The 20,627-nt window shown below is 41.5% G+C and overlaps 1 protein-coding gene across 1 annotated transcript in view; it reads right to left on the minus strand.

Moving 5' to 3' along the window:
- Window positions 1–4,486: 4,486 nt before the first annotated feature.
- The window catches only part of NFATC2 (nuclear factor of activated T cells 2), a 57,190-nt gene continuing 41,049 nt past the window's right edge, over window positions 4,487–20,627 (minus strand). Inside the window, exons 7-10 of the mRNA XM_054391724.1 lie at window positions 8,025–8,080; window positions 7,040–7,166; window positions 4,731–5,423; window positions 4,487–4,554 (exon numbers count right to left, since the gene is read on the minus strand). Coding sequence (XP_054247699.1) covers window positions 4,487–4,554; window positions 4,731–5,423; window positions 7,040–7,166; window positions 8,025–8,080 — 944 coding nt within the window. The remainder of the gene's footprint in view (window positions 4,555–4,730; window positions 5,424–7,039; window positions 7,167–8,024; window positions 8,081–20,627) is intronic.

Consider the following 20,627-nt stretch of genomic DNA (forward strand, 5'->3'; position numbering starts at 1 on the left):
ATAGCAGTGATCCAAAAATAAAGCATGTAGTATACCCACACAGGGTGCTGTAAGGTCCCAGTAGAGAACAGAAAATCTGGAATAATGTGAGTCAGAGCTTCAAGAATGAGTCTAACGAATACATAGATTTGCTAGAGAGTTTGAGCAAAATGTTTTGGAGGATGTACATGCCTCACTCTTAATCAAAATCTGCCTGAGCAGAAATGACCACACCTTCTATGAAAAGTAGTTGTAATTAAAAGCAGAGCATGGCTTTTCTTGATGCAGATAGTTACTCTAACTGAACCACAGCCTATTTGCAATATTCAAATTCACTCCCATCTAAAATGCCAGGTGACAGGAACATTTCCCCCTCTGCCTTGTGTTGAGGTTTTACTCTGTATATGGACACGGAGAGAACAAATACAAACCAAATGAAAACATGCTCCTTAAGCCACCATTTTCTGTGCTTTCTGGGGATGAAATCTATACAGCATTAGGAGAGAAAAGTGGCTTCTCTATAGCCAGGCAGGCAGCCAGACCTCCTGACCTCTGCTAGCACAGCTCCACTGCTCTAATGCAGAGAGGGCTTAAACCTGCTTTCACCATGCAGCTGAGGTTCCCCCGGCACAGGGAAATCCCCAGCTGGCAGCAAGCTGACAGAGCTGGCTCCATGCCACCCCATCCTTCATCCACCATGCAGGGGCTGGGGAAGGCAAGCAGAATACTCACAATATGCTAGCATCTGAGCTAAAGCCCTAAGGACCACACTGGCTGTGAGGAAGGGGTCCTGTGTCCTGCCTTCCTTCCTGGCTGTACTGACCCCCTCCTTTCACCCCCCCTACACACGACATTCTCCTCAAAAAGCACACAGGGCCAGAGTGGATGTAGAGCAGGCTGCTGCCTGCTGCAAAGAAGGCGGCCAGAGACCAAAGCCAGCAGGAAAGAGCCCAGCCTCTGGCTGCTGCTTACTCAGGCTGACACAGTAGCTTTGCTTCTCGGGTCCCCAGGAGACCCAGGGTTTCCTGGAGGTACACCCTGCTCAGTCTTGTGCCTAACAGCTACCAGTCCAAGGAGAAAAAAGCTGGTCAGAAGAGAAAGATTCCTCCTGAACACAGAGAAAAGAAGAAATTTGAATTTATTTTCATGCTCCTGTGGGGACAGATTGCAGACTTTCTTCTTGTTGAGTGAAAGAGCACAACAAGAAGATACAGGGAGCTAACACACTCAAAATGGTCTTGGATGAGACCCACGGTTAGAGCAATGGTTACTGTGCTGCGGAGCAAAACAAGCACCACACTGCATGCCCTGCAGATCCATCTCCTAAAGAAACATCTTCTGGGTCTGAAATTTTCTGTGAAATACATGAGTTCACCTTAAAACATCTCTGCTGATTGGCAGTCTGATAAACCGCTACAGAAGCATCTGCCTTGCTGTTCTCCTCCCTATCAGCGCACCAAAAAATAATTTAGAGCTGCTGTATCAAGCAGACAGTTCTGAGTGTCAGATGTGGTTAGATAGTTACTATTTGAATGATGACAATTGCTTTACTTTGTAAAGTAAAAAGCATACAACGTGACAGCTGAACTGAAAAGATAAATCTAAGGCAGGCAACTTGATAACATTCAAGACAAATGGCTACATGTCCAAAATTTGTATATGGAAAGTGCCTAGCATTATACTTGACACTCAGCCCCTACAAGGCAGTTCTAGATCACACCACATCTGAGTGCTTCAGTGTCTGTGATGCATTTATCCTCCTATTGCTCTTGTCACACAATCTTCATATCTCTGTGTTGCAGATGGGGAGCTGTGGCACACGAGCTGAGAAGCTTCCCCAGGGCTAGCACAGGAAATCTCTGGCTCTGCAGCATGAGCAGTCCAGGGTACAATCAATGCTCAAGCCCTCAGTAACCCTCCCCCCATCCTGCCCCACCACGTGATTTTGGATGGTGCTGCAAATGACTTATTTTTTAACTGTGTTTGTGCTTTGAATAGCTAACCTGATTGCTCTGAAGGTCCAGGAAGAAGTAAGTTCTATGTATTAATGTATTTCTGTGGTTGGTTGTTCAACTTTTACCACCGTGGGTGGTTTTGGTTATGAATAATATTAAGAAGAGGCCTCAGCTGAAATGAGCTGAACACTCTCTCATCCCACGGCTTTCACTTGCCTTTGAAGACAATCACTGGTTGCCAGCACTAGCCTGGACACCTGATGCATCCTAAATGATTTCCTGACCATGGCTGGTCTTCGCTCCCAAAGTATTTTCAACAGTAATGAATCTCTGAAGCAGAGGTGTGTAAGAAAAGCTTCACTAACAATTTTCCTCTTGTCATTTCCAGGAGAGATCAAAGACTGGGACATCATACCCACTCTGGGAGGCAACAGCTTCAGGAATGAGGAACTGACAGTGCAAGGCTTGTCACAGGTCACTCAAAAAGTTCGTGGCAAAGCTCAGAATAGAACCAAAGTCCAGTATGCCAAGGGTGTGTGTTAACCATGAAGACAGAGGACAAGAGTTGACGAGAGGAGGTCACAACCATAGAAAGGGACAAAAGCTGGACTATCAGCAGGAATACAGAGAAAGAATAACAATGAAGAGGGAGGAGGAAGATGGGGAAAGGGAAGAAGAGGGAAGGGAAGCAGGAGGCATTGTAACAGTGGCTGCCTCACAGTCTGTACAGCAGTGTAGCACACTCATGCCAAGCCTGGCTGGGGAGCCATCATCTCAGTATCTATCCGTAAAAAATCACAGCAAGACCTAACAGCTCACTTTATCTCAGAAGAGCTTTCTGGATAAAAGGGATTTGAGGATAAAGCCTCCATAATCCTTTGGGTTTGCTTTCTTTTAATACTATAAAGCACAAAAATAAACTTTCTAGTGAGGAAAAATATGGCTTTTGTTATGTTCTGAGTCACTTTTCCCCAACAGCAAACAAAGTGGCTTTTCAGTTCAAGTCCTGAGCATTTCAGAAGGAAATGCTTTGCAAAATCCTAAAGTAAATCACAATTCCCCTTCTAGCTAACATAAACATACTGAGGTCAGTAAAGAGACTTTGTGATCAATCTTGCCAGGTCTGACTGGGGTGCCACTAATTGATAAATTAATCTCTAGTTGAAATCAATTCAAGAAGATCCAGTCAACCAAGCAGCAGCCTGGAATTTCATTATTGACTTACCACTATTCTTCCCAATGGCTCTTGCACAGAGGTTGAGTGCATCCCTTGTGAGCTTTGTGTTAGATGCTACCTGCCTGATTCAAAACCCAATGAAATTAATTTTGCATTCCATTTTGTGAGGTCACTTAAGTGGACTTCAACTCAACTCTGAAGCTTGCTAGTTTCTACTTTAAGACTCTCATTTTTCTTAGAAGGTCTGTAGCAAGTATTTTCAGAAACATGGAAGAATCTCTCAGCTTCTCATATCAAAAGTACCTTAAAATGCAGCTTCAAATTTTACTATTAGAAAGGCCATCTTGCTTTGTTATCATGCTGCGTTTCCTGAATGGGAAGAGCATTTTATTTAGCTATTTTCTTGCAGATCCAGCAAATCTCCTAAATCCACAAATCCACTGTTAAAACCTAATTTGAAAATCCTCTTCAGACACTTGGACAAATAAAAAAGTCTCTAGATTTTACATGACGGCACCAAAGCTGTATCAACCACATTTCAAACACAGCCTAACAGCAAACCACCCAAACTCTACTCTGTCCACAAAACCAGCAAGGAAGACTGTACATGTTACAGACACAGAGCACTCAATACCTAAGCTGAAGAAACCAAAACTTTCAAGGACACAATTTCACAACTGTAGGTGAGTAACCGTAGTAAAAATTGCAAACTGCTGGGTGCTCACAAACCACAAAATGGTGCACATTCACAAGATCACACCATACATGAAATTGCCTAGACTGAGAGGACAGCAGGAGTGAAAATCAGTTCTGTACTTAATGCATAAGAACATTTTATGTTTGCAGCAATATCACCAGCAACCTTTCACTAAAGTCAGTGTTGGGTTTTCTACTGGACTCTATGATTGCAGTGTCCAGCTGCACTATTAACTTTGCATTGATTTCCTCTTGCAAGGAACATACTTTAATAAAAGAACCAACCAACCAGATTCCAAATAGCTGCCTACCTAAGAATAAGAAGGGTATGCTCAAAGACAGCTTTACTCTAACTTATATTAATTTCTAAAGGCTAAATCTGCTGGCTCACAACAAAGAAACATCATTGTTTTACTTATCAATGTCCTACTGTTCATCTAGAACATCTGCAATAGTTTTGCCTGCAGCACTGCCCTATTCATTACAGGCCTTGATAGACTGTTCAATAGGCTTTTTTTTTTTGGTACAAAATGTACAAAAGCATTTTACAAACTGGACGTTGCCCTGATATGAATAATAAAAAAATAATTTAAAAGTGCATTTTGTTTCAGTTCACCATTTTCCAAACTATCCCTTTGGCAAGTGAAACAAAATGGCAACAAGCTTGAAACCTGACAGCTTACTCCATGGCATGGAGCAAGCCTGAGGATTTCTGCAAGAAACTTTTTTGCCAAAGTGCATTGTCAACTACCAAAAATGCGGTTGATGAAAAACCAAAATGTAGCAAGAGCAAACAGCAAATACCCAAAACCCATCAAAAGGAGGCCACATCAGTTTTTGAGCTGAGGAACACATGGAATACAGAAGTCCTAAAGTTCCTCCCTCCAACAAAACAACCCATACAAGAGAAAAGCGGTGCTTACCGTCATCCAGATATGCTTGGTCCAGATTCTGTTCCTGTTTAATAGTGACTCCAGCTGGTAACACTTCTTTCTGGTCGCTAACCGGTGGTCCATTTTTTGCTGTTCGCTGGCCTGAGGTCTGCTGCTGAATCACAGTAGGATATGAACTTGGACTTAACCTTTGTGCTTGACTGACCTGGGGTTGGCTGGATCTTGCAACATTGGATGTAAAATTTTCACAGCACATGATGTGCTGAAATTCTTGGTGACTTCCACACCTCAACTGCTGGTTGGTTGGAGAGTAATGAATCACTGGAGAAGACTGCTGGTTGCCTGGAGAATGGTGGAGTGCTGCTGAAGTTTGACCTGGAGAACCAGCATGCACCAATACTGACCTATGGGCATCTGAAATAGGAACTGGTGTAGCCATCAAATTGGACTGCTGGTAGCCCAGTTGGCTCGGGCTAAGACTCTTGCTTCTTTGGTATATTACAGCGGCTGGATTCTGCTGATGGTATCGAGAATCAGGAGAAGAAAGGCCTGAGCGCAACTGCTGGCAAGGAGCCATAGTGGCCACAAGACAGGAAGGGGATTCGGTGACCATTGTATGCTGTGAATAGTAAGGCTGTGTTACTGTTCCCAGACCACTGTGTACTGTATTGCAGATTAAGGCTGGATCATAGTCATCAATGGGTTCTGTTTTGATTGATGGTACTAGAATAAAGGATGCAAAGGAGATTATTCGTAACAAGCTGATGAGAGAGAGAGGTATTCCTGGAAGTAATACGAGATTTAGGCCATCTACAAGATTTGCAACTCATACCCCACAGGCTCTGAGCTCAAGAAATCATGTACAGGCAATCATGACAGAGTCTCTCTTGAAAGCACTCTCCACCAAGAGGGTCTTGAAAACCTTTAATAAACTATTTAAAAACAAATTCCTAAACACTGAAAAATACTATACTTTAGCTCAGATTTTAATTAATTTAAGGGCCATTCTGGAGCATAAGCAAAATAAGAAGCCATAGAGGTGTTTCATGCAGTACTTCCATCTGAAAGGAAGACTGAATAAATAGAAATGCTATGACATGTACAACTCCTCGGTTTTCTGCCAAACATTTAACTAGCAACTAAAAGCAGAGTCAAACTATTTTAGAGCTTTATTTGTAGTTCCTTTGCTGCTTGTAACTTTCTTAGTACTCAGAAGTGAAGACCTTTCTGGCACCAACATTTAAAAGACCTCAATTTAGTAAGGTTTGTGTGAATCTTGATGTGAATAAATGATGGCCCTCAACAGAGAAATTTTCCTATTTCTAATGATTTTTTGGTCAAATCTTCACCAATACTCAGAGCAGAAATGCCATACAATGGAGGCCTCTACACGGTCAAGCAACGGGGTTACTTTTCGGAAGTAAAAGGATTCCTTCTCTGAAGTGGTCAAGCAACGGGGTTACTTTTCGGAAGTAAAAGGATTCCTTCTCTGAAGTGGTCTATTTAGGGATCCTATTGAGATAGTGTTATATTTCTTAATACTATTCTACAGCAGAACAATTTAGCAAGTATACAAAATCTTCACAGTGGTGATACCCGATACAATTCATAAATTCAGGGAGAGGAACAGAGATTTTCAAGCTGGAGGAGTCAGGATGAATATTTGCTTGTCCTCAGAAACAAGTCAAATTAAGACATAATTTTGACATCTGCATGAAAACTGGTACTGTTATTTTATGTGTTCTGGTTTCCACAAACACAATACTCTGATTTTCTCACAATATTTTTCTCCTGACCAAAGCAGAGAAATTCTGAGAATCTCATTAGTAATCCTATTGCATTTATTGTGACATGGCTCACCAACTCCCAAGAGGAGGAACATCAGAAAAACATTCATATTTTTCACAACTAGCCTCACTTTGAAGAATATATATTGCTTGTCTTCCTCCATACTAAGGCCTTGTTACTTTCCCAGATCTGATGTTATCTTACAGTTGCACATGTCCGCTGGGGAAGGCAATGCTCATGGTTTTCACAGGGTCACATCATGTCACAGACTGAGTCTGCTCCTGCTGAGGCTGTTGGCAAATTTCCATCAAGTGAATGGGGCAGCCTCAGCCTATTGCCAAGATAATCATCCCCTTATATTTATAGGAAATTCCTGATCATAAATCACATTCATCCTTTAAACCAAACAGTTGCTGAGTGCTTAGCTGCGCCCAGATGAATTAAATTAGTAAAATACAGACCCTCAACTAATGGCAAGAAAACAACAAAGAAGAAAATAAAATCTTGCTCATGAATACTAGGCAGCAATTTTTTCTGTACTTGAGAATTACCTGGGTGATAGGTAAAATGCTGGGGTTGGCTTCTTTTTCTTTTCCCATTGATGACGTAGAAGTTCACCTTCACAGCTGTGCGAATGTGCTTGTTACGGTACTCTGGTATTTCTACAAAAAGCATGCTCTGAAACAACAAAAGGTGACAACAAAGAATGAGTAACCAAGGCTGATGGGAGATTTTTGAATGTCTCTCCCCTGTTACACATCCAGGCATAATAGAAGAATAAAGTAAAAAATGGGCAGGTGGTGAAAGACTAGAAGATTTTTGGTACGAGGAAGCTGGTTTCTATGTTCTGTAGATTTTCTTGTACTTGACGCTGTCCTGACCTGAGAAGTCTCAGTTACAAATAAAACACACAGAATGGTGGTAAATGTGGAAGCACTGTCAATCATAATGTGCTTCATAAAGAAGAATGTATAAAAGAATGCCCTCTTTTTGTTAGAGTATACTGGACTATTCTATAGGCTTTTTACTTATACACAGTTAAATCCCACTTCCATGGAAATTAACAGTGAGTCTCCCATTCTCTTCCACAAGGGCAGCCATGGCCCATGGCAATGGAAGAGCTCGCTCCTAAATGTACTGAATGGCTACAGTAAGGTCCCATTAAGCAAAGTGAACAAAGAGGCTCCTTCCCTCTAAAGATCAACGCTCATTTTAAATACTATAGTACAAATCCTGCAAAGTACAGAGCACCCAAGACTTCCATACAAGCAAAAGGAAGTTGGGACAGCCAGCATCCTGCAGAGGACTAGGCTGACAATAGGGTCTTCTGCAAGAACACAAAATCCAGCAGTTACTGCTAAATGAATAGTTTCTTTTTGCAATACATTTACTGCTGAAGCATTTGACATTTGTTCATCATAGCAGTAAGATAGCTGCTCTTCCTGCTTTTGAGACACTCTTTGAAAACTACCCCTTGAATACAACTTGCTGTCTGAGAAGCCCAAAAAGAGGGCATCCAATGTTTCGCATACTTACAGGCTGGCTCTTATCTTTGTCCACTGTTGCTTCCATTTCCCAGATCTGCTGCCCATCTAGAAGAACAAAAATACACAATGAAGTTAATATTATCAAAAATCATAAAGTCTAACTTTAAAAAAAAGGAGCCAACTTCAGGGCATCAAGTTCACAAAGCTCTCAAAATGCACTTGATTTCAAGCACCTAACCAAAAGCAATAGCATTTAATTTAAACATATCATTGAACACTTCTGTCACCAGAAAAAGGCTTATGTACATGTTAAAATTAAATGTTTATGCAGAAATCAGCCAAACTGAGGAATGAAATATTTAACACAGATGCAACATCTGCTTTTTACCAGACTCGATTTCAGCAAGCTTGACTGATAGAGAACATCAGAAGGTCAGATAACTTGTTAATGATCACATTTGATTAGCAATTCAGCAAACACTCTGTTTTATGCTAAGACCACATGGCTCTCCCCCAGTGTGTGACAGAATGGGCAAGGAGGAAGGAATAGATAAAAAAACAGATCTCATATAGGGTGCATGGAGGTGGAAGTAAACCAACTGAACCACTTTGGGGCTGATTTTTAGAGCTACAGCACAGGGAAACTGGCAGATACTCTGAATTCTTACAGGAGCACAGGCTTTTCTAGTAGTTCAGCGAGGACAGATTCTTACCCTAATTAAGAAACCAGCTAGATTTCTGTTATGTATGTCCTCTTACTATTCATACACATTTCTTATACGTGCCATAAGAAAACTCAACACATGATATCTAGCAACACATCTCTGAAGGAGGAACATGCTCAACAGCTTGAACAATGGATCCACAACTCAGCACTGCCACCACTGCAGGCAGTGCCTGAGTGCCTCCAGCAGTCCTGAAGTCACTATAAAGCATCTCTTCACTGCAGTCAGTGTAAAATCACCTCATTGCATGTGTGACAGCCTTCACCTCTGAACCACTGGAAGTCTTTCTGCTCCTAATTACATCCATGCATCTTGCTTCCATTCTGAGTTACACAAAATTGTATTTATAGAGGAAAATAAAATTTGATCCCCTTGTATGGAATACCATCAAAGTAACCCCTGTGCTATAAGAGTACATCAGTAGTGACAGGACATTTGTACACAGATGGGATCCTTCATCTGGCTACAAATACTTCTTAAATCTACTGTCACCCACACTTCCCAGAAACATCTTTTAGCAATGTCTTCCTTACTGCGTTTTTTTGTTGTTGTTTTAGATTTTAATCTCTAGCCCTTTGATTTTTTTATTCTGCTGAATCTTTTAGCCAAGCAATTTGCAGAAGGAAAATACTGATGGGGAAAAAAAAATAAAAATTGCCTCATACCTTTCTGAAAGCTTGACTTTAAAATGAATAGCGGACACGTATCCAGATGAACTGACATGACTTCAAATAGTGCAGCACAGGGCTGATGTTTGATTTAGAGACTGGGAAGGCAGCTCCCAGGCACATTGCTGTGGAGTTCCCCAGACTGCACACCCAGGCCTGGCAGGACGAGGGTGGAAGTCTCCTAAAAACAGTCCTTCTCACAGGACCTTTTATTTTTCCCAATTCTTGGAAATTCTGCAAGAGCTGCTTTTGTCCTCTGTTATTTAAGTACTTCTGCTTCTGGCAAAAAGGGAAATGAAAGAGTATTTTTAAATGCATTTTGCATTTTTTCTGTTGTTTTCCTCTTTGTTCTCCAATCCACACAGACAATGAGCTGACAGATGTGCTCCTCTCTCTGAGCAGCCTCTCCCTGAGAGGAACTCAGCCACCATGGCTGGCCTGGGCCCTGCCTGCTCCAGCTCTGCATCATCTCCTTTCCACCATGCCAACCGCACCAGGCAGGACCTTGCCTCACCCAGCAGCCTACACTTGATCAAGAACACCTCTGCTGTGTTTTGTGCTCTCACCACATGGAAGGGAGAAGAGGGATTTCCCTGAAGCTGTCACCAACAGCATGCCCCTTCCTCCTTCATGGTGAGCCAGCTTCCCAGGTCCTTCAGGCAGAGTGCCTGCCTTGTGGTGGAGCAGGAGTGGGTACATGGTGCTGGCTGAAATCCTCACCCCTGATCTTTCCCACTGGGGATGTAGAGGCAACAGGTGAAGAGCTGGAAGTTTGTCTCTATCCATCCTTTACCCATGAGGAAGAGCTTCACAGGTGGAGAGAAGGAAGAGAGCCTGATACTCCAGCACCTCATGCTGCTACTGTCACAGCATTTTAGTGCAAGGAGAAAGCACTAATTCTGACTTTTTTCTCTTAAGTATTTCAAGTTCCCCCTCAGTGATTCAGTTGTCTCTCTTCTATGCTAACACATGGATTAGTGACAGACTGGCAAAGCAGAGATGGCCTAAGCAAGCTGTGTAATCAGAGCCAGCATGGCTCTCGCCAGAGTTGCTGCTTAGCCCTCCCATCCAAACGGACCACTGTCACCTATGCTCTGGACTGTTGCAGGTTAAATTTACACCCTTATTAACACAACTAAACCTGCACCTCTGTTGAAATGGTAAACAACTGAGGAAATAGGGAAGTCAGCAAATATTTGGTGTTTAATCCTGCAAAGGGTAATTGCATCGTCTGATGACAAGGCAGTAAATACTTAATGGGAGGATTCTTCTTCTAAGTGATCTTTTTGAAAAGAAACCGTCATAGTATGTGTTAAGTAATCCACACACACACACCCCCAAAAATACCCAAAAGTTAAATTTTTATAGTTCTATGAGGGAAAGAGGAGAGAAAAGGAAACAACAAAATATGTCATAAAATAATTTGGGGTTGGACCTGATGAGCTCTTGAGGTCCCTTCCAACCTCTGATATACTGTCATAAGAGCTCTGATAGAGACACGCTTTGAGAACTGTCTAAGCAAAGCAATATGAAGATGTCCTGACAACAAGGACAACCAAGCAGGAATATTTGACATCAGTTTTCCTCCAGGCACAATGTTTTCATCTTTGTTTCTGTACTGCCAAATTCAAACAGTCTGTGCAGATACAACATCACTAACTTCACAAAGAAGGTAGAAATCAAAAGGATTTGTTGGTCCAAAACACATAAAATAAAGGAGAAACAGGCCTCCAAGTCATCTGCTGTATTCAAGAGGCCTGTGAAGCATATGCAACCACAAGCAGAGTGGGTTTGATTTAGTAACTAAGCCACTGAAATTGCACTCAAAGCTAATGAAGCGAACCATAAAAATCAAATGACGTTTAGGCCGGTCCAGAGCCTGTGGAGATTAAGAACAAGAATCAGAATAAGATCAACCAAAGAAGAAATAAATGTATTTGGAGTTATCATTCTAATGACGATAGATGCTTCTGTTTGGCTATATTCACAGTCATGGCAGCTAAACAGGTCTAACAAATCTGTCAGCAGCAGCAATCCCTGTTCTTTAAGCCCTGAAGCCCTGTTGAATATAACCACTCTGCAGCTCACTCCCTGACCTTTATGCTTAAGCATTACGATGTGGCTCCATCTGTCTCACTGTTTCACTTCTATAGTTGTGAATGTACAAACTTTAGCTCGAGACAATATTTGCTTTTCCTTTAACCTCTCTGGATACACACATTATGGTGAGCTTTTGGCAGAAGGATGAGGCAGGCTGTGAATAAATGAAAAATACAACTGCATTCAGAAATCTCTCTCTACTTTAACCTACAACTGCTTTCAGAAATCTCTCTCTACTTTAACCTATCTTTTTTTTTATGGTAATGAAAATAAATCTTTTGATTATGTACACTCAGTGAGTTAACAGAGAGCAAAAGGAATAAACTGAGAATTCTACGGTCCATCTGTAGGACAATGTATGGAAATGTTGACCAGAGAAAACTTGCACTAAACTGTCAACACATTTATCATCGTAGAATGTGCACAACTGAGAAACTTTTCAGGAGAAAATTGAAGTGGATGCTTGAAGAAAGTATTTGGCAAAAATGGGATTTTTCACACAAGTATGGACTAAAAATCATAACGCTGATATGATGGTAAAGCACAGCTCCCAACTCTGAACATGAGCCACGACTGGAGTATGCCCAAGCAGGTCTTTCTCTCCAGTGCCAGTGTTGCAACCCAGGTGATGCCTCAACACTACAGATGCATTTTGCTTTGAGCAGGAGGTTATATTAACGAGCTTCTGACGTCCCTTCTGTCTTAACTACCCCACAATTATGTCATACCATAAATGACACAAATGACTGGTCCCTTCTCTGCTCACAGACCAAGAAGATTAAGCTCCAGCTTGACTAATAATGTCTGCAAGTACAGATTGCTGTTTATTGCACAGAAATAAGAAAAATGCAAAGGAGTAACAGCATTCTTTCTGCTGAAGCACTCCAGGAGTGTGAGCAGAGAACATGTGCTCTACAAGTTGTGTTTAGCACTGGGCTCTCCTGACAGTGATACATGCCAAGCCAGAGCACTGCAGGGATGTCCTGATGCATGTGTAGATCACATAGGAACTTAATGCCAGGTCCATGTGTGTGGTGTGTCTCAAATTCTGCTTCCACTATGGGGAATTAAATTCATGCCCCTGAAAAGAGCAGTAGTTCCACTAAAGATGATAAAATATTTTTTGGATTTAGACCCTGAGGTCTTACCAGCCATAGCTGCCTCAAGCAGTATTTTTACTCTTGTGGTTCTCTGTTCATTTAATGGTTTGTCTTAGTTGGCAAGTCTTTAACACCACAGGTCAGTGAAACGGTCAGGAAATAGAGATTTTTGTGCTGCTTCAGGGCTATGAGACTTAGCCTTAAACCCTGATGAGAGATCTGATTGTGTCAGCACTCTTTGGAGGAATGAAAGAGTTGTTGGAAGAAAGTAATTCTACCCTTTCTAACTCAAACTGTGATCATACCAAGAGTCTTGGTTCAAACTTTGGGGAAAATCAAAATGTCAGTCTGCATTAAGAACATTTTGGGTGATTCTCTGCAGCCCCTTATAGGGCTTTTTATAATTAGCCAATTAAAGGTTTTCTGAACCAGTTACAGCCTTTACACATTATTCACAATCCCTTACTCATGACTTTGGGGTCAGTAACAAGCAGAGAAACAAACTTGCTGCTTTATTTGAGTAAGCATGACTGATGGACTGAGAGGTTCAGGAAATTTTCTTTGCAGTTTTCTCCAGTTGAAGACTAAGTATGCTATTGTGCCAACTTCATGTGTAATTCTGTGCTTGCATGTGATTTTATGCTTGAAAATGTACACTGCTTTTCAGTCAAACATTACACAAATTACTTAATGATCAACCTGTTACCTTTTTTCCCCAGCAGCAAACCATGCCAGTTTCCCAAAGAAACTGAGCCTGGTAGTTGGTACGACAGCTGCCCTGACTATACATTTCTGCAGAATTCCATTTGGACTTGCAATAAACTTCCAAAAACAATAATAATAAAAAAAAAGGTGCAATGATCATCTCTGTCAGCTTTCATCAGCAGATGATGGGACATCTCTGGGAAACAGTCAAGGTTTTTATAGAACCACCACAAGAACAAAGTAAACAACAATCAATGCTTTCCAGCAGAATGGACACCACTTCTGTGATATGGAAACCCTATGGGCAGGGGAACACTCACACAAAGTCTTTTTCTGGCACAAATTCTGATTAGAGCTGGGAAGTTATTATGCTTCATGTCAGTGCAAAGTTGCTGAGGATCTACTCCTAAGCAGTTGTCTTCTTCTAAGCTTTTACTTCAGAATAATTTAAACATTTTAGAGCAAGCACAGCATGAACAAATTCACAACTCACAGAAGCAAAGCTACTGAATTCCTTACTGAGTTCGATTTCTATGGATTTCTTTTTCTTTCTGAAGCAAGACTGCCCACTGCAGTTAATGAAGCTCTGTTTATGATGAGCTGAGGCCAGTGCCTTCATTTCAATGAGGACCTAATTGTAAGTCACCAAGGCCAAAGATTCAAGTCAAGGCCTGGGAGGTAAAAGGCCAATGGATTAGTCATCAGCCATCCAGCCCAGCCCCAACTTTGACATTTTTCACAGTGAGAAAGTCTAGAAGAGATTCCTCCCCAACTATTGTTGAGGAATTCAACTCACAATAAAATAAAACATAAATACAGTAGTTAAGTGGTGAAGCAGCAGGGGCAAGTCTGTCATTCCAGAGCTCTTCCAAATGGTTCCTTATGCCAATTCATCAGAATAGTTCTGTTGGTTTTTTAAGATGATACGTGTGTGTGTGTGTATAAATAATTAAACAAAAGCTCCTCTCAAAATAAAACCACTGGGAACCTCCATGTAATAAAATGAGTCACACCAGGATGCGATGACTAAGTGGGAGAATAGGGAATTCCACTCCCCATGCCAGCTTTCTACATGATCAGTTTTCTGTCAACAGGTGATGGGAGCTTGCCTCTCTGTGTTTTGTTTATGCCAAGAATTATTTTTTTTTTTAATATTCTCTTTAAACAATTAAGATTCAAATCTGAATAATCAGGACCAGGCACACTTCCACCAGGCGCCCCCATAGTACACAGTGAGCCAGGGAATCCAGGCCAGTAGTGGCTGCCTGTGTTAATAAGGATTTACCAGCTGTAAAATTCCAAAATCTTGTGTCATACAGGGAAACCTTCCAAAACACTGGATTCCACCCTGTCTCACTGAGTCTCTAACAGCTATGGCAACTCCATTTCTGCAGCCACACTCTTTTTGCATTTTTGTATGTGATATCCTTAGATTTTTTCCTGTTTTGCAGTGTTTTTCTGGGATCCCCAGTTTAATGATAATTGCCCCATGGGATTACAAGAACACCTGGGGTTGACAGCACATTTCAGCCACGGGGCTGAAAGGTTTGCTGGGTTTCCAGCAGCTGTAACAGCAAGGAAAAGCAGAAAGTGTCCCATTTATCCCAAAACTTTCTAATTTGCACCACAAAAAAGGGCAAGCTCTTCTCTTCCTGATTAATACTTGTTATTCCTCAGTGCTCACAAATGGTGGGATTTGCTGAAACACCTTCCTCTTTTACTTAGAATGAACAAACCAGAAAACTCAAAGAAAAACAAAACCTCCCTGATCCTTTCCAATTCTGACATCGTTTTTGCAGAGAGAACTACCAAGCAACCCCTGTGCTCCCGTTTGCTGCTTACTGCAAGGCATGAGGAGAGGAGTTTAATCTGGGAGGTGATCACTTTTACCTAATGCAAAAATCAGGTCAGCCTGCTGTCAGAGACATCTGTAACTTATTCCCCTGGTTCATCGCATCACTCTACAGGTTCAGCGTGGAGGAGATACGCATCCAGATTTAAATGCTGGACCTCAGCCACACACTGCATGGAGCAGAGAAAGTACCCTTTCTAAACTATCAAGAAAAGAGCAAGATAGCAAATTTAGTTCATATACTCTCTGTAGAACCTCATATGTTGCAAACAAATCAAATCATTTCAGATTACAGTACTACTCCCAGCTTTGCTAACTCTATAACTATTCCCAGATATTTGTGCGCTTTTCTTCTTAGCCTTATCCACTAAAAACAAAAACACACACAAAAAACCCACAATAATTTTAGTTCTTTTTCCCACCTGCTGGGCTTTTGACTCAGGTTAAGATGCCTTAAAAACCTACATTACAATGCATGTTCAGCAGTGGATTGCATCTGTAAGTGAGTTATGATATGTCTGTTTTAAGATATGTCCTCTTCCTCTCCATTCTCCATAACTTAAACCCTTGATTTCAGTTCATTAATTTAGAAATTTAGGGAGAGAACTGGAACTTGAAGCTTGCATTAACTATTTACCAACGCTTACTGGGTTCAAATAGCAAACGTCTCTTTTGGATGGAAAAAAAATGGAAGTTGTGGAAAGAAAAAAATAAATGGGGTGTCTTTTTTATCTTTAATTTGACTGAGAAAATTGCATCGTTAATTTTGCATCATTAAGTTCAAAGAGATAATTGTTGAAAACAGTTTGCTATTTTTTGCATTCCCCAGGAGTTTTTGATCATTCATTAAACTGTTGGACTATTAACAGGCATTTAGTTTCCTTTTTGGATCACAGTGAGACAATTTCAGACGTGACATAACAGAAAAGGAGAACATTGCTGTTGACAGCCTTATAATTTCCTTTCACATCTTCTACAAACAGCCAGGATCTTCAGCCCTGGTTCCATGCTATCATCAAAACCAATACACAAGCCATCTTCTATTCACATTATGCATCCCATAATGCCATCCCATCATAGTTTTCTATAGTGAATTGTCCTGGCCAGGAGACTGTTTCATGTTTCAAGTAACTTGTCTGATTTTGAACAGGTATCTATGAATTTTTACAATATATGGGCTGTAAAAAATATTTACTGCATAGAAGAGCACTTGCAATAGTGGCTTTACTTATGATACCAAGTCAGCCAATATGGGCCTTGGGATTTGTCAGTCTGGGGCAACACCACTGTGGACTCAGGACCTTTGGCTCAAAGTAAGGTACCACTCTTTAACTCCTTCCTTGTCAAGGCTGCCTCACTCTTCCCATTGTCATCAGGCAGTGCACAGCTGATTATTGCTCCAGAACTGATTGCTGAGGACTCCCACACTCCATTAACAAAGGATTTACCTCATTTCAGTGAACTCTTTGGCTGCTTTTCAGAAGCAAGTCCCATGGCCAAATACCCAGAAGTACTGAGTTCTTGCTACAGCTGCAGGCCAGAAGGGAGTGATGTAAGAAACTGCAAATTCTTAATTTTCTATATTTTTTTTAATCTATTGTGCATTTTAATTATATCTAAGTTTGTATTTAAGATGTATATCTAAGTATGTATTTAAGAAACCATCACTATCACCAGCTGTAAATTGTGAATATAAAACATTTCAAGGGGGCTGCAGTTTCCTTTTCACTTTTGCAGTGAGAGGTACAGGCAGATTGAAAGCATCCTTGGGCCCAACTTACTGTGCTTTATAAACAAGACTTTCTCTTGAAAGTCAAAATTCCCAAACCAGAAAGTGCTGCTGTGCTTATTCACTGGCTTATGATGCAGCAGGCATACTGACAAGTGCAAGTTTGAGAACAAAATCACTCTAGAGTCTGCTTGTTTGCTTCTAAACAAGAAAGTAACATGTTTCAAAGAAATTATTTGCCCACAGTTAAAATAAAGCATGACTGCAAAGAGAGGTGTACAAAGTGCTGGAAATCAGAGAGACATTGTGAGGTAGTACACCTGTCATCAGAATCATTACCACTACTGTTATGCCAGTGATAGGCAGGCCATTGCAAGGGATGATAATATATTGGGATAAAACAGGTGCATGTGGCCATGGGTGTTCCTGAGCACAGCTGGATATGCAGTGAGAGCCCCCCTCCTACAGCAATCCCCAACACAGAGCAACACATAAATATATACCTGAGAAGCAAAGAGCTTCCAGCCTCAAAGAGGATGGGCACAAATTGGACACCTGATGGACACCTCAAGCAGCATGATATTGTTCCTGCTGTGCATGAAGGTTAGCATATGTGTTAGCATCACATCTGAAGCAACAATCTCTGTGAATCATACTTCAGATGTTTTAGTAGAGCTGCCATGTATGTCAAAGCGGGTACAGAAGAGAATGATAGAAAGGGAAGAATAATGTTCTACAGATCTTGGCATCCTGGGCACTAGCACAGGCTCTGTGGTTTGTTTCTAGGGCATGGAGGCAAGCACCTCCATTCAGATGCAGTACTTCAGTCACCATGCAGATGAAAGCCTCAGCTTGCCACTGACACACTGACACTGCCTCGTGGAGAGCTCTCCAGAAACAAGCAGACATTCAAGTATGTTCCAGATCACCTGTTCTAGCTATTAGCATCCTAAGAAATCAGTCATGGAAATATCACTGAGGTGACAGATACTCAAGGGAAAAAAAAAAAAACTGGAACTAAAAGAAACTAGAACTCAAGTTCTTGAATCTAGAGCTGGAAAGATTTATTTTCATCAAATAGACTTCAGCATCCACGCTTCAGTGGCCTTCACATCTGTATCAGTTCAAAAGGCACAGAGAGCAGCACCTCCTCTCTTTACAATGCATGGCTGAATTGAAAGATTTATGGTGGATATACTCCAAAGATGTACGCTTTCTGTTTGGGTTGTTCCTCCACCACCCACATTGTACTAGTGATGATTCATGATGTCCATGTGGCCACCATAAGAGTCTGGCAAGGGAAAGCACAGCCCATTTGCACTTTTCTCCCAGAGAAACATGGAACTGCTTTATCACTCAGAGCAGTAACCAGTACACAAATGGGAGTAAACATAATGCAACCAACAACATCTGACTTGCAAATTATTAGACGATAATTAAAACAAACAAACCTTTTTTTAACTGCATCGTAAGACCTGGGTCCCAACCAAACGCTAACACCCCTGACCTTTAGCATATTACAAACTCTTGAGAGCTGTGAGACTGCTTTTCAAGCTCTTTTCCAGATCAGAATTAAAAGAATACGTGCACTTCAAAAATTCTTATCTGTACAATTCGATCTAGGTGCTTCCCCTGACCTGTTTCTGTTTATCTGGGCTCAGTTATGTGTCTCTGAGTTCAATGCTAAAACTCCTTCAGCCAAATTGCACTTTTGTGCGCTGAACTGACTCCACCAAATTCCTAAGTTCGTCTGGCTCGGAGCAGCTTTCATCAGCAATTGACAACCTCATGAAGAACTCAAAAAGTATAATGTTTGCATGTTGGTAAACCTTCTCAATAAGAAAATGAATGCTGTATATGCAGGAGCACTTCAAACACAAGTACTTTATCCCCTCGCTTGCACGCAGCACCGAGCTCCAGCCCCTTCAGTTTGCTTCCTGCTGCCATTTCCTGTCTCAAGCCTAAAATGAGAGACTTTTACAGACCTCTCACTGGTGAGCTCACTGTAATCCTTTGTAGCTTGTGGGATACAAGGCAGTTATTTTCATAATGACATTCCAGAATAATTTGGGGAATACTTTTTATTTTCCAGGTAGGGGAAGAAATACATATCTGTGGTGCTGTGTAACAGAGAAGTAAAATCTGTTCATTTTTCTTCTCAGAACCATGTTGTATTTCAGGCACATATGTTAACAGTTCTACATTTCTCCATGTTGCAAGTAGTAGGTGAAGAACTGCCTACAGGACCCACTGGAAATTGAACCAGGTTTTGAGTGTCCTCTTAAGGGATAAAACTGATTTACAATTGTAAACCCAAATGAGGGTTCCCTCAGTTTTGTACACCATGCCAATCGCCACCTTAGTAGCACCTGCTTCATTGCAGATGCAGATACAGATTCAAGGTGCATGCAGACTTTGGCATCTATGAATCAATTAACAGAGGAATATCTCACTGCACAAAGATGGCAGGGTTTTTTGGGGAAAAAAAAGTCTTGCTACTCATCTTAAATGCTGGACAAATGAGATAAGTCAAAGAGCATGCCAAAAGAGTACAGCATGCCAAAAGCTATTGGACTGTTATCCATGCTTCTCTCTCACCCTTGTCATTACCAGTAGAGCTAAAATTGATGGCAAAAGTGGGAACTGAAATACCACTTGCTAGTACAGGCAAGGCTTGTGAACTGTTAAAATGAGACTCAAAGAAAATCATGTTTCCCCTGTGAGCTTGGTGCATCTTCCTACCTTCAGAAAGGTGTGATTTCACAGGCTCTCCAGGGCAGCATTGCATGCTGGAAGAGGGCACAACAATGACAGGGTAATGCCAGCAATGCACTATCCACCCACTGGCATGCTTATTGTGGGTAACTTTGCTTCTGAGCAGCTTGTCAGTGCTGTTTGCAAAGTGCTGTGCAGATCAGATCTGCAGAGAGTGAGCTCCCCGAGGCAAGTACAGGACCCACCTCCTCCTTCCACCCAGTGATATTTCTAATTGATAAACCAGGCTGCTTTTTGTTCTGTATTTATGCAGCCTAATGCAGCAACAATTAAGCATAGACATGGTTGTGATAATTTAAACTGCTTAGGGTTTATAAAGATGGAAGCTGAAAGTCACAGGTGCTTAAGATCCTAATTTTCAAGCAAGCTGGGACACTCATTAACTTCCAACAACTGAAACACAGAAACTTAATTCTCAGTCTGCTGCAGAGTCAGATCAGCCTCTGCATGATGTTCTTATCCAGTTCAGCTCCTTAACCTTCCTCACCTTAAGATATACCCATTAAAGAAAGAATCTTCACTTAAAAGCATTCAGGGCATATCTGTAAGAGGTATCACTGTCACTATAGAACAGTCCATGGATGGACAGAGAACAAGCTCGCCTTCAGCAAGGAACAGACTTCCCCAAATCACAGAATCATGGAATGGAAGGGGTGGGTTGGAAAGGACCTCCACAGATCTAGTCCAACTTCCCTGCTCAAGCAGGTTCACCTAGATCAGGACAACCCACTGCAAACTACACAGACCTGATTCAGACCAAAGATTTGACTCTGAGCTTCCCATCTTCTGAATTCCCCCTCTGCCAATCATTTATTCCAAATCCAGCAGACTGAGACTGCCTGCAGATGCCAAGGAGCAGTGAAGGAGGCAGGATATGGAACACCAGCATGCAAATCCCTGCTCCAGACTGGGCACTGCCGCTGGGATAAGTCACACCTCTCCACTACTAGAAGGTAAAAAAAGGAAGAAAAACAAAATGAAGTTTCCCTAGCAGTGAA

This window comes from Indicator indicator, chromosome 24 (assembly GCF_027791375.1).
Source record: "Indicator indicator isolate 239-I01 chromosome 24, UM_Iind_1.1, whole genome shotgun sequence".
NCBI lineage: Eukaryota > Metazoa > Chordata > Aves > Piciformes > Indicatoridae > Indicator > Indicator indicator.